This window comes from Lytechinus variegatus, chromosome 4 (assembly GCF_018143015.1).
Source record: "Lytechinus variegatus isolate NC3 chromosome 4, Lvar_3.0, whole genome shotgun sequence".
Classification (NCBI taxonomy): Eukaryota; Metazoa; Echinodermata; class Echinoidea; order Temnopleuroida; family Toxopneustidae; genus Lytechinus; species Lytechinus variegatus.
Window position 1 is genome coordinate 40,308,920 of NC_054743.1, and position 15,072 is coordinate 40,323,991.

Sequence of the window (15,072 nt, forward strand, 5' to 3'; positions counted from 1 at the left end):
TCACAAAAGTCTGTTGTACAACGTGATGCAATATCTCATTCCTCTGAAATCATACCAAATCACCTACTCACTCACCTCAAATCATGCAAATAAAGCAACTTGGAGATATTCGTTATACAATTAACTGTATATTTATTCATAGCTCACATCTTACAACCGCACGCCACCGCAGCCCTCCGCGAACTCACGTACTTCTCTCCGACTTCTCTAAGTTTCAGAAACACAAAAATATATCACTCTCTACGGTCAAAATGAGTAATGCATTTGAAGGTACAACTCATTATGCTACATTATCATAACAGCTGGGAATAGAGGAGGCTGCAAGAAAGTGGAGCTTGTAGAGTGCAGGCTCTTATGAAACATACTCTTATAAATAGTATCAACCCGGCAACAAACACACAAGTACAACAAGATGACAACTTGAGCATATAACCAATCAAAATGGATATTTAAAGAGAAAAGAAGAGGAAATGACTGAGAGAGATTAAACGTCTCCAGAAATTAGTTGTCCCTGCACTCAACAATGAATCTCACAGATCACCAGGACAACAACGAACGAACAACGAAAGACATACACATGTGTGTGCAATGCCACCCTTGCTATAATTAAAAAATGTGTTTGAGTGAAAAAAAAACACTCCCGGATTCTTCAGAATTTCAATTTGTTGTATCGTAGGGGAACTCATTCACTCTATATTGCAACTGATTTGTCTAAAAAAAAATGATGTTGAGGTCAGAAATAGGTTGCTGTTACTTCCAAAGAAATTTGGCAAAACTGGAAATTTCATGGTTTAGTCTCAGAGGTATAGCATATCATGCTCATGTTATACTGAGATGATATGCTTTCCTCTGAGGCACTACATGCTCATCTGCCGATTAAAAGCGAGCATTGTTTCATATATAAATACTTGAACATTAAAACGACAATTTTACGGTTAGTATAGCAACTTTTTCAGAACAGGAACAATTTATTTCATGCATTCATGCATTTGATGCATTTAGTCCGAGTGTGAATTTTGAATGTAATTAATGATATCTAATGTGATAAAATAGGGTTTCGATTATAGGCCTAATTCTGTTTTTTTTAAAGTATTTTTTCGAAAAATCATAATCATGACACTTTCAAGTCTGTGAAAGGTTTACAGTGTGTGTCATGAATATTCTTTATCACGCAGTATAGATGAATAAACATATAGGCCTACAGGTTCAAAGTCTATACAAAATAAGGTTTATGGGGAATCCCGTATACCTTAAAAAATCACCCAAATGATATCAATACTCTCAAAGCAGCCCCCTTTTCTTCTTTCAGCTTTCGACAGTTTAAGAAATAAATTTCTGATAGAGTCTTTAGCGAATGGGAACAGAAGGAAATGGTTTAGAATATTTAGGATTTTATTATCAGCCTACAACTAATGTTCTCTTAAATATCGTTGTGGATAATTGAGCTGCAGGTGAATGCTTCATTTAAAAAAAATAATGAAAGGACAAAAGAATCAAGTTTAAGGGTAAGATCATTTTTTTCAATCCCAACGTACACCATATTGATTTTACAAAATACACATGGAACGTCAATTTCCCCACGTGTCTGTAAATAATAATAAAATAATAATAATCATAAACATTATGTGACATAAAAACTTCATAAAAATATATCAAGTATTTATGCACTTTTCAAAGCACGTTGTAAATTTCCACTTATTTTCCTGCTGACGAAATTGTAGCGGAATGGGATTCGAACCCATAATCCTCTGATAAACTATTAACTGTAAAGTCGCCTTTTCCCAGCGACAAACCAAGCCAGAGAGAGAGAGAGAGAGAGAAGGGGGAGGGACTTTGTCGAAAAAATGAAAAACTTTTTAAAAAGTTGTCATCGGTTATTATCACTTATACAGATTATTTTCTGCATTCTTTGACCTCCCCCCTCTCCGGATTTGCACCAATCTACTTACTGGAACAAGCATAAAACAGTTATCATGGGTCCCTTTTCTGACCGTTAACCCACAACAACCATCTGGGGAACAAAAAGATACCTTCTTCCAAGATCGCTTTGAAGTATGTGCTCAGTTGAATAAATTCATTACAGACATGATATGGAATGCATGAATACAGTCTGTCATGTACAACAAAATTTATATAAAAGAATAATAAACTTGGAATAAACTTAAGAAAGGCAGAGAGAGAGAGAGAGAGGGGGGGGGGGGTAATGGGAAAAAGGTGAGAAAATAGGGGGTTGGAGAAAGAGTGAGAGAGGGGGTGGGATTCAGAGTGGGAGAGGTTTATATACATGACAAGAAGAAATTGTTAAGTGGATTATTGTGGAAATCAGTCTGCATGCCGTTCGATGTTGGGACCCCAAAATATAGGCCTACTTCTTGAGTCTGCAGTTTCAGTGTACAATCATTGTACAGTTAAGATAAAATGTAACTTACATAATAAAAAGAATAGCTTGACAGCCTTACCTGATCAAGTGAGAATGAAAAAGAAATCTGGATCGAACAAACAAAAACAGATCTGTTCTCATCATGAAGTCGAATCTTTTCTCACGATATATTCAGGATCTATTATCGTCTTTATCCCAAATCGATGTATCACATTATATGTCACCTATATCTATTCACCTCCATCGATATGCTAGTATGATATTTGTGGTCTATTTTCTTTATTTGTTCTCTGTTTCACCAGCGATAACTATTTGTCTTTTGCACGTGCCGTTCTTAACACCTTAGATTTTATTGTTGACTGTTTACCGATGGCCTACTAACACGAGTATTATTTAATCAAAACAGGTGTGTTAAAGATATTGCGGACTATATACCACAACAATATTTACATCTTTTCAAAGGAAGTATCTATTTCATATATCCTACAAGTAAGTGATATTGCATCACTCACAAACGACGATACCTTCTTTTAACACTAGATTTTTGTAAAGATTTACAAATAAAACACACTAGATTAAATAAATAAAGCAATTTCAAGATGGAAAACAATAATAAAGATACGGTTTTCATACCTCGATTTATAACTGAGATGTCCAAGAATTCCTATAAATTCGGATGGGTTTCAAGCACAGTTCATCTTGCTGAGGATACACTCCTAGAAGAACCAAGAAACCACCACCATGAAGACCAGTATTTGGATCCTGACGGCACTCCTCGCCCTGGCGTGGTAACGTATAGTTTCAGTGTTTTGATCTCGCTGGTAGACAAGGCGGACCTCGTGCAATGAGGCAACATTCTTGCCCATACTTGGAAATTTACTTGAGGTCAGGGACTCTGGGGCCCAACATTGTTAAATTACCTTTTTTGTTTTCCTTTTCTGTTTAAATAATTCACAAAATACAATTTTCCAGTGTACACTCGAAAAGTACATAATTTGCTTCTTTTTGAAGCGGAAAGAAAAATAAACGTCTTGATATCTATCGTAAATTCCTTGTTATCATATCTCATTACGTTTGCATCTGATTAGAGGTGCCAGGCTCAGTGGACAAGTCTCTAGAATTTGAACCCCAAGGTCCGGGGTCCTAATCCCATTGCGGCACTCACATCCTTTGGCAAGGAATTAATCTATAACTTGCCACCCTACACTCAGGTGTAGTAAATTGGTACCTAGCTGGTTGGAAAGCTTTCAATGAATGTTAAAGCGCTCGATAACGTTAGTCGTGATATATTCAGTGTAATATTATGCAGCACTCGGAATCATTGTTTTACATGCTATATAAATGTTGCACATTGTTGTTAGTAATAACATTAAATATATCTTGAAGAGAGGCCACTAATTAATAATGTTTTCTTATAGGACTCGCTACCAAATCGTCATGATCGTGCGCGCGTGTGTATAAGCCCTGACAACAGCATAAACAGAACTAAACCAACTGTCTACAATAAACTTTTACAATTTTCTTCTATAGGGCTGACATCGTAGTTGGTGCTGCTATCTCTGATGAGGACGACTACAACGAGATCGACGATGATGATCTTTGTGATGAGGGACCTCCCACTGATATCCTCAGACACTCATCTTTGAGATGTTCTTGCACCCAAATCTACCTCGTCACGGCTGACGTAAGTTTATTCTTAAAAATCTCATGCCAAATTTAAAGCCTGTCTATATAAAGCTTTGGTAAATAGTCAATGCTATTAATAAGAATCGCGTATCATCATCTAATATCCCCCTTTATTGTGGCAGACACTGGGTGTTTTTTTTTTCAGTCGTCAGAATTTAGATTTGACATTGTTTCATCTGTTTGAGTTTGGCATCTAGCGCTTCCCCTCTCCGTGTTTTTATTCTTGATTAAATTAGCCCTTACTTTAGAGACTCAGTACTTGGATATTAGAAAGCTGCTGGTAAGGATAATATCCTGACACTTTCAGCCTACTCATGCTCGGCTTACAAAGGAGTTTTTATTTACTCGGATTTTGATAGGGCTCCCGACCGAATTAAATTCTGACGTAGAATGGGCATATTTATTCATTTAATAATATTTTTGGTTTATTAGTCCAGGCTAGACCTTACGACCTTATATGATTTATACACAATTAATGATTTTTTTTTCAATTTAAGGGTGCTGATTCCAAATCTGAATGATGCCACTCGCGTAACCATGGTAACCTTGAACATTTTCCGCAAAGTGGTCAAAATCCAATATGGCCGCCAAAATATGCAAATTACCAATGGAATCACAAAACTGTACCCGCATGACCAGTAGCGGACCGTGAGCCGGACCAGACAAAGCATTGGGGGGGGGCACAGCATTGTTCACAGACAATGCAGTGCCCCTCCTTGATATTCAAAATAAAGTGGCTGCCGTGGTGTGTGTGTATTTGAGTTTTGTCAGACGTGTTCCAAACAGATATGATTATTTACGTCTGGGACCGACCTTTAACGTCACCATCCGAAAGACGTGATCAGGGCTCGAACCTCGAACCTCTGCATCTACCATGGACCCCTGTATACTCCGTTATGAATGGGTAAAAAATTATTTTCACAACAGTGAGTACAAAAACTCACGTTATTGTTATCTGTGAGTGAAGTACTGTCTGAAAACATGATATCATTACTTATGTTATGTATGTGATAAATGCTGTGCTTTTATATATAATGGCTGCCATACGTCCCTAACTCTATTATGAACAATTTGAGTGTCGAAAAATAATTTTGACAATATGTGGCTTTGCATGACTCGGAAATACCTATAGTTGTGATGTAAGAGTAAAGTGTATTTATGTAGCAACATGATTAATAAAGAGATATATCATTCCTTTTGCCATAAGGGTGATAAATGCTATATTTTCAGTGAAGTTATTTGGGGGTGTCACACATAGGGTACAGTTCTGTTGAACATAATTTCGTTTTGAAGATCCCAATGTGAATTATCAGCGAAATTGCAACGCTCAAGCATTTACTAACATCTCCATTAATTTTATTTTCCTTCTATGTTTTCGATACCTAAAAACATCGCCGATTCTCCGAAATTATGATATTTCATTTTGTGTGTATTTGGATTTGTGTTATTGATTTCATCACAGGACACACCCGGTTACAACAGGCTGTTCAGGAAACTTGAAAAAATACCTGCATGCCGAGAGTGTACCAAAATTAGGCGAACGTTCAACGGAGTTCTCAAATTCGCTTCACTCGATACCTCAGAGGAGTGCGCTTTAAAGGTAATAGTTTCTAATGCATTTTGTTATAACCATGAAAATAATCCGAATCTATTTTTTTAAATCATAAAGCAGCAGCTGTCAGATTTATTTAGAGTGCTCGTCAAAGGAAATGGCATTTTCATGCCCTCTTTCAACTTTATGATTATAATGATGAAGTGATCACGGTAAGCGTCAGAAAAGGAGAACATGATATTACACAGACGTAGATCACAGAGTAAAAAAAAAAAATCAAAATTTATTATGTTTGAACGTTTTGTAATAGGCTATGGCCTATTACAACTACAGCGGAATTTTCCTATATAAATCATAATGCAAATCAACCTGTTGAATACTAATTTCTGAGATTCCCATTGGATTTGTTCAGGGATGTCATCCCGTTTCCAAAGACAACAGGGAACAACGCAGTAGTAATAATATCAAACAGCAAACAACGGTAAATGATGTTCTTTCAGAAAGTTGTTCTATATACATGAAATAACTACAATAGGAGGCTTTTGCTCCGTGGCGTGCAGAGGGTTCAAGAAACCAGCAAATGCAATAAAAATGCACACCAATGACACAGACCAACTCGGAGGGGGTTTGGGGGAAAATGGGTTACCCCTAACAAGAGTTTCGACCCACGTTTCTAAGCCGAAGGAAAGTTGCAAATTTGTCGTTTGTCCAGAATCACGGACAAAGCTTCGGTCTTGATTCAGCAATAATTTTCGACGAGCACTTCTCGGTGGTTCTTTATCATGAAGGGTATTTGACAGAACGTTTTTGCTCTTCCCCTCCGTACTTCTTGGGGTGAAGAATTCCCCATTAGCTTTTACTTTTCACCGACTGAATGGTCTGATATTTATTTGCATCCACTTACATACAGCTGGCTAAGAAGGGGTACCTGGTGGAAGAGAACTCGATACAAGAAATCGGCGCAACTCAGCCAAGCCAACCCGTCAAGATGCAGAAACGAATCTACCCCGGTAATCCGTCCACCAACAGTTACTCCAGAAGTACGTATAGATGTCAACTCCGAATGTATATTTTGATATCAATGACGATGTTGATTGATAATTGTCAAAAGATGACAACTTAATAGTTCAACAAATTTGTAATTTTTATCATTATAGTTATCATATGTCATATTATCATTATTACCACAATCGTAAGCTCTGAAAAATAGAAGGTTTAACAATGTTGATGATACTAAATGATGATTGTAGCTATAAAGTTGACAATTGAATAGTTCTAGGTATCAAGATTGTTATTTTCATCCTTTTTGTTCTCACCATTGTCGCGACTGTAATGATTACTAAAAGTCATCACCATCATGGTCTTTGTTATAAGGATTGAGGACAGTATTAGTACCATCATGTTGGAGGTTTGTGTGTTTTGAAGTGAGTGGGTGTGCGTGTTTGTGTGTGAACGGAAAGGAGGGTACTTGGCTACAATGGCGGAATGCACCGCTAAAACTGCAATATCTTTCTCGGTGGCCTTTCTTCACCCCGTTCATCTTGAAACTAGTGCCAAACCAATTTTGTATTTTGTATTTCCACAGGTCTTAGCACTCTTTTTTCTTTTATCCAATTTTTATTTTCAATCTTCTTTCTTTGATAGACAATGCCTCTGATGTGACTATATTCATCCTTGACACTGGAGTGATGCCTACGCATGATGAGTTCCAGTACATGGGCAATAGCAGGATTATATTTCATAACGATACCATAACACCAGAGGTGAGTGTATATTATTGCTTGATTTACATGTGAAAGGCAAAATGGTTAATGTCATTTGGATGGGGATCATTGTCTGAACAGAAAGAGTGTTTCGTGCGCAGAATATGGTTTAAATGAGCTGCACTTGGTACTGTCTTGGATACATTTTTGTTACATAAGACCGGGCATGGTGACTCAGTGGTAGAGCGTCTGCCTCATGAACGGGAGGTCGCGCAAGCGATGTCTAATTGTAACATTATTTTCACCAATAGATATTTATCATGTTTATTGAATGTTTGATCCACGACACGATGTTTCTGGGATTTTATAATGAAAAATGTTGTACAGTCCTATCATAACCTTGATTTCTCATTTGTAGACACCAATCACGTTCGATATGAACGGCCATGGAACCCGCTGCGCCAGCGTGGCCGTTGGCAGTCATATCGGAATAGCTCGAAACGCCACCATAAGGAGCATTCGGGTAGCCGATGCGACGGGCTCTGCCAATGCTGATGACGTCATTGCAGGTTTGTCACTCTTACAACCATTCATGAAAGGGATCCAAACTGTGTGGGTTGATTAATCTACTTTGAACCAAAATCCGAATATACAGCAGGCAAAACGTCCCTAATAGGCCTATTTTGTGTGAATGATTCGAATATATTTTAAAAGATATTACATGTATATAAAAATTAGAAAGTAACATCAAGAATCACTAAAATTAACAAGGTGATGAAATGTACAAGAAGACCATTTCCAAATGCAATTGGAATACAGGCCTACCTTATTTGCTTCATTTCTGTAGCGTGCAAAAACACACACATCTCGTTTTATATCGGAAATCTGGCCAGGGAACAGTGATTGGAAGATGCCAAATAATGCGGGAGCAAGGATGTAGCCTTGCGGGACGCTCTTATTTATTCAGGAGGCGAATGAAGTTAACCTTTTTTCTGTATGATGTCTTCCATGATCATTGATGAAAATGTATGGTAGGCTAAAACCTCTACAGCTTTTGTGGATATCTAATTTTAGAAACAGGCAAAATTGAGACATCCCATTCTCAAATCGCAATGTCCGATTCTGATGAAATGTTCAAAGTTTTGTTTGCCCACTACACAGCATCTGTTCAAATCACATATTTCATCCTTGAGCACCCCTCTTATTTTCATAAAATTGCTCGTCATATATGATAGTGCCAAATAAAAATCAACTTATTTTCAAACTATCAAAACAACACTTCATGTCTTGCCCCCCCCCCCGCTTCCGCCGCCTATGACTTGCTCCCCCCCCATAAGATTACGGATGCAGCTCACTTTCACCATTTTTGACATCCTGTCCAGGTGTCAACAACGTACAGGAATGGTGGAACAGCAACACTGATAAGAAATGTGTCGTGTCCTACTCCATGTCGTCCAATTCGAATACTGCGACTATCAACTATGCGTTCGGGAACCTCACCCTGAATACAGACTGTGTGATAGTCGTGGCTGCGGGAAACCAGGGAGCAAACATCCTCACTGCTGACGCATGCGATTACTCTCCTTCTACGGTACCTGAGGTAAGTGTGCTGGTTAATTGCCACCTGGCCCAGACCCACTTTGTCTACTTTCCGTTTAAGTCTAGGTGACACTGTATAACCGAATCAGCAGCGAATCCATCCGAATACACGTATTTGCGAATATTCTGGAGTATGCTGTACTCCCTCCCCGAGTGCAAGAAAATTCGCGAGGGATTCGGCACACAGGGATTCGGCTCGTTTTGAAATGTTCAAAACCAGCCGCATACCCTCCAACATAATTCCGGCATGAGGCCAAGATAAATTTCATTCGGACCACATTCGGAATTTGTTCGGATGGAATTCGGTTGGATTCTGGGAGGCAGTCGGGGTATTCTGGGCAGTCAATTCTTGGTGATTCTACTCGTATTCGGGACCCATTCTGGACATATTCGCCATTGATTCGGGGAGCTCCCCGTTTCATTGACGAATCGAACAGAATCGGTCCGAATTTAGTCGAGAGAATTCGGCCTTGGTGTAGCACTGGCTTCAGTTTCATCCCAGATCATCTACTCTGCTAAAAAGAACACAGTGTCCCACAGTGTATTCACAGTGCAGAACACAATGTGAACTCACCTTCACACTGTTTGATTCGATCATTTTAACAGCAGTGTGAATCTCATATTCACATAGTCGACCATGTGAACACGCTGTGTACAGTCACACTGTCGAGGTTTCTACAGTGTGAAAATATCTTCACGCTGTTAAACCTGAGCATGTTACTAGGGTGAACAATATTTTGACAGTCCACTATGTCAACGCACTGTGTCCTTCCCAGCAGGGTAATTCTAATCAGTCTGTTAGCCGTTTCATTTGGTCTACTTGTCAATTTATCCCCCTTTGTACCGTTTTGTTTAATTAATTTCCGGTTAGCTAGGCAATACCTTTTCCTCTGGCATGTCTTGGCTAAATGACCACTAGTCTTAGTCTATTATAACTTGATAAAATGGTATAAATCGGGATTTCACTGACAAAGTGCAAAATAATCAATATCCGAAGTGGAAAATTAGACCATCTGGGTTTTAGACGAAATAATAACATAGATAAAAATCGGTATTTCCTATTAGACTGTGAAGTAGACCAATAATTGTTTTGCTTTGTAACTCATAGATTTTCTAATATGTATTTGTTGCTCCCATCTGGGACTTAAGTGTTTAGTATGCCTTGACTGGGGATCGAACCGAAATCCCGTTGATGACGTGGGGTGTTCGTTCTCCTGGATGAGACCACTGGCTGACGTCGGTTAGAATCCTAGGAAGATTTGGGACATGATATTTTGCCTGGTGTATTTTTTTGGGGGGGGGGGTGGGTAGTGATTTTTCGTTCTTTTCATGCATTCGATTAAGTTTTGTGTATATTTTGTATATTTCTTTTATATGCATGTATTTATGTTTTAAAGGACCCCATGGAAGAACAGTGGTATCTTATTGATACCGCTGAAATGGACCATCCTCCATCTGTGTGTTATGTTAAATAGATCATGTATATATTTTATCTTTTTATACGGATATAAATAAAACCAAACAAACAATACATCTTATCTAAAATTTTGTTACTATTGACCTTAGGTGATAACAGTCGGAGGGTCCAAACAAATTAAGATAAACGGTGTTAGAGTCGAGCGTCGTTTCGATATATCGAACTACGGTCCATGTGTCGACATATACGCCCCTGGGAAATCAATCGACGTTGCTTCCCCACCACCACTGAATATGCTTGGCTCCACCTCCTACTACGGGAGGTCAAGCGGCACTTCATTTTCTACTCCTGCAGTGGCAGGTAAGATACATGCCAATCATGATTCATATTCTGAATAGTCATCATTCCAGCGATTTCTTAATTTTTCTATTATGATATAAATTAAAAACGAGAATGATTGAAATAAAGTTAGTATTAAATTCCATTTCATTAGCTCGCAAGATGAGCAGATTTCAGACTCGTGTTGATTCATATTCAATTAGTTTGTTATAAAACATTTTGCTATCTTGTATCGATGGCTTTTGATTTGATGATCATGGATTCCTTTCGTTATATGATGATGGAATCATGGTAATTTCAGGCCCGAAAGATGAGAGGAAAAAAAAGATTACCAATATTCAGGACTGTATTTTATATTTAAACCCGACTTCACAATAGGGCGTCTGTATCTCAATGCATGCGAGCAAGAAAATAACAGGCAATATTAATAGATGACTGAATTGAGTCATCAAAGCAAATTATTACGGTCCAATGATATCCAAGTTATACATTTTATATTCCCTTTTATACCCCAGTTATCTAAAACCTTTGGCCTTTATAATTGATAATAATAATGCAATGTTATCTGATTATTTCGCTTTATGAAGCCGATTACGCGAACCTATCAAGCCTGAATAAAACGAGTAAAGGCGGCGACAAAGAAACTGATATTTTACATTTTATTCTACGAATTAACTATGTTTGGTTTGACAGATATAATGCATACCGTCGATCTTCATAGAAAAGAAATGTATAATCAATATCTCTGGAATCTGGTTGAAATGCCTTTGCAATCTAAATGCTCGTCCGACCCGGCAAATCTGTTAGAGCCGTTTAATAAAAATAAAGGGGAAGAAAAGAAAGAAGTGCGATTGAACTGAGAACAAAATAAATATGAAAGAAAATAAGTCGTTAGGAAGAGGGAGAGAAGATAAATGAAAGTAAGAAAGTTTCGTTTGTCTTCTTTTCGGGTTTTTCTATTTTATTTTCTTTCAATTCTTTTAAATCTTCTTTCTCTTTACTCTCTTACTTTTTTCCGATAAAATTTGCGAACCTTTGAGTGTGGACGGATATCATAGTTACCCCCCTCCACCCCCACTGCGCATCCCCACTCCGTCTAGATAGCAACCCTCTCCTAACACCACTGTCCAGTATGATCCATGGTAAGACCGGCCTATATAGAGTGTTGTTCGAGGATGTCATACACACCGAGACATAGACATGTTAAAGCAGAAAAGTGAAGCTTCGGGGTTGGTGTTTGAAAACGCTGTTCGTACGTTACGACATTATGAAGGACTTGTGCCCATTCCTTAGGAACTAAACAAACACCAATGAAAACCTGGTGTATATTTTTCAGCACAAGAAAGGGTCGACGGCCATAATTCAATGTCATTCCATTCCCTTTCACCTAGGTGCTGCGGCCATGATCCTCTCCACCACAACCCTCAATCCTACTGGTACTGAGACGATGACCAGTCTGGTTCGGGACATCCTTGAAAACACAAAGGGACTCCTCGACGGTCTGCCCACCAGTGGCACGCTTCAATCTAATAACGTCCTGCTAAAAATTGATGACAATACCTACTACCAGTAGACCCGGCCAATGATCCTTAGGGGATGTTGCAAGAACATATTTGCAATCAATTGCAAATTACAATTGTAAATCTACAAACGAACGATCAACTAACGATTAAAGAAAATCTATGTAAACCGGTTGATACAAAAACGAAAGCAGACCATCGACAAATTGCAAATTTTGCATTAATTGCAAGAATTACTATTGATTTCGGGACCTGAAATTGACTTTTAAGCGATTGTAAGTTTCCTTCAACACTCTACAAGTGACAATTGTGATCATCAATGATAGTACCATTAGTATTTCAAAATACCGTGATGGTTTATTTTGATGAGGGGTCTATAGCGTCAATCATTACTGAAGAAACCCCCCCCCCAAAAAAAGGAAGATCTGAATTGATTTCAATGTAATTACGAATCTGTAAGGTAATGTTTAGTAATATTAGGCTAGGTATTTCTTGCGATGTGTATTTAGAGAAGATTTTTGGTTCATTTTCTTTGCTCTGCCTATTGCTAGAATCGATTCAAACCATCGGCCTGAGCCGCCGTGAATTATATTCATTCTGATTCAGATTACCAGGGTTTTTACGCTATAGCTTGAAACTGCATTGCTTAAAGTATGACACAATGTTTTATTCTAATAAAGTTGAGGGAATGCTTATTATCACACGTAACACACTTATTGTAACTCTCGTAATTCTTTAGGATAGGGTGTAGAAAGAGAAGCGCATTTTGTCTTGTCATTTTTCGATAAATTAATGCGATTGTACATGTAGGCCTATATACACCGAATAACAAGAATACCGGGCTAGCTTTTGTTCTTTAGATTTGGTGTATTTCTTGTATACGTGCTGTGCGCGTCCTGAAATATACCAGTCGGAAATCTAGCCAGGAACACACTGCCTCGGGAGCTTTATTGTCGTATCTAGTTTCTTCATTGCATTGAGAAAAACAAACACTAATTACGAATAATAAACTAATGAAACATATTAGCAGATATGCGTTATACGCTCTAAATGTTTTTAATTTCGAGTTTCTTGTAATATTAGCCAGTGAAGGGAAAAATCATCAAGAGAGTGAAATAAAATAAAGAGAAGGTGAGAGAGAGAGAAAGAGACAGAGAGAAGGAAGGTGGGGGTGTTTCTGCCGGGGCGGTGTGCGAAAGTGTGTTATTGAGAGATGGGAGGGAAAGAAAAATTAGGGTTGTAAAAAATATAGAGAGCGGGGGGGGGGGGGGGAGGGGGGCTCGAAAGAAATACGAGTATAAGGGTGTGTATGGTATGTGCTCACACTCGGAAAAGAAATAAGGGTGTGTGGGTAATTTCTTTTGAGTGGGTGTATGGGAGGGTGTGTGTGCGGGTGTAGGGATGTGCATGGCGGTGAGTGTTAATGAACTTGATAATGATGATGATTTCTTGAAACAGTGGCGTAGCTACGGGGGGCCTGGGGGACACGTGCCCCCTCCCCCTGAGATTTGGTGTGCCCCCAGGTGCCCCCCTCCTGAAAACAAATTGGCAGAGCAAAAAAAAGAAAAAAGGGAGAAAGAAGAAAAGAAAAGAAAAAGAGAGACAGAAGAAAAAAAGAAGAGGAAAATAAGAGTAGGAAGACGAGTAAATGAAATAATGTGAGGGGGAGACTTGCAAAAAAAATCTTTCATGTTACCATATAAAATTTTTGCTTGCGCTTCGCGCCAGAATTCGCGCCAGGGGGTTGGGTTACAGGTGATCATCCCCTTACATTTTTTATACCCCACCACCCCCATAAGAATTCAGAACCCCCCTAAATAAATGTTGAAGACTTTTTTTGTCAACATTTGAAAAGTCACAACACTGGAACAGCCATTTAGAATCTCAACATTAAGAATGGTTCTGGTAGAATATTTTGCTATAATCTTCAAATTTCTCACATTTTCTTCCTTTATTCTTTTGTTTTGTCTTCCTTTCTTTCTATCCTTCTTTCTCTATTTCTCCTTTTCTGTCTTTCCTCTTAATATTTCCCCCTCTCTTCCTTTCCCCTTGTTCTTTTTGTCTCCCTCCTCTCACATTTGTTTCTCTTTCATTTTCTTTCTTATTCGTATTTTTTCTTTGATTGAATCATCTTTTCTTTAATGTTTACGTCATCTGGTTTCTATCCTTATTGCCGCGGACACTCATTTATCCTTGATTCCGTGCCATCATACGACCGTCTTTCGTCCAGTTTGATCTCTCACTTCCAATGCTTTTATTGCTATGTCTGATAGCGGACGATGTGATAACTACATCAATTATCTTATGAAAGTGCTCGCAATTCTAGAGGGAAAACCAAACTACGTTGAAAATGATTGTAATGTATCTGTCGATACGTGGGTCGCAGATAACCCTTGGGAGTCGATTTATTCATGTTATTGGTGTCAATCTAACATGACCTTCCTCTAATGGGGGGACACAAAAGAGAGAAGTGAAAAGTAATACTTACATCGGTGCCAACAAAAATTAATTGGAATCAACACGTTAATGATACATGCAAATAATATCCATGTACAATATTTCAATATTTTTTTATCGTATATGGTGATATGATCATGATCATGTTATGAACATGACGGCCAAGATGATGACAATGATGATGATACTAATATTAATGATAATGATAACAATTAAAAGGCTTTTGATGATAATAATTAGACTCCCTTTATTCATTACCTGAAAGAGTACAATGTTATAGAAAGATTCAAATTATATACAGCACCAAAAATGATATCAAATTTAAACCTAAACACCGGGAACATTTTCTTTTAAATACTATTATTATTAGTTATTATATGTTATTATTAATTTTAACCTTACTTAAATGTACGTTTCAC

At 38.1% G+C, this 15,072-nt stretch overlaps 1 protein-coding gene across 1 annotated transcript; it reads left to right on the forward strand.

Annotated features, from left to right (window-relative positions):
- Positions 1-3,030: 3,030 nt before the first annotated feature.
- On the forward strand, positions 3,031-12,326 carry LOC121412989 (subtilisin-like protease 1). The gene is made up of 9 exons (XM_041605752.1): positions 3,031-3,173; positions 3,911-4,064; positions 5,529-5,666; positions 6,529-6,658; positions 7,263-7,381; positions 7,740-7,890; positions 8,704-8,921; positions 10,487-10,697; positions 12,068-12,326. The coding sequence occupies exons 1-9, from the start codon at positions 3,031-3,033 to the stop codon at positions 12,247-12,249; spliced, it is 1,446 nt and encodes a 481-aa protein (XP_041461686.1). The 3' UTR covers positions 12,250-12,326.
- Positions 12,327-15,072: the final 2,746 nt, after the last annotated feature.

What these genes read in the sequence shown, in the direction of transcription:
- LOC121412989 (XM_041605752.1), top strand. Translation starts at nt 3,031, where the DNA reads ATGTCCAAGAATTCCTATAAATTCGGATGGGTTTCAAGCACAGTTCAT. An exon ending in CCTCGCCCTGGCGTGGTAAC is followed by an intron (nt 3,174 to 3,910) that starts GTATAGTTTCAG and finishes TTTCTTCTATAG; the next exon opens with GGCTGACATCGTAGTTGGTG. An exon ending in CAGAGGAGTGCGCTTTAAAG is followed by an intron (nt 5,667 to 6,528) that starts GTAATAGTTTCT and finishes ACTTACATACAG; the next exon opens with CTGGCTAAGAAGGGGTACCT.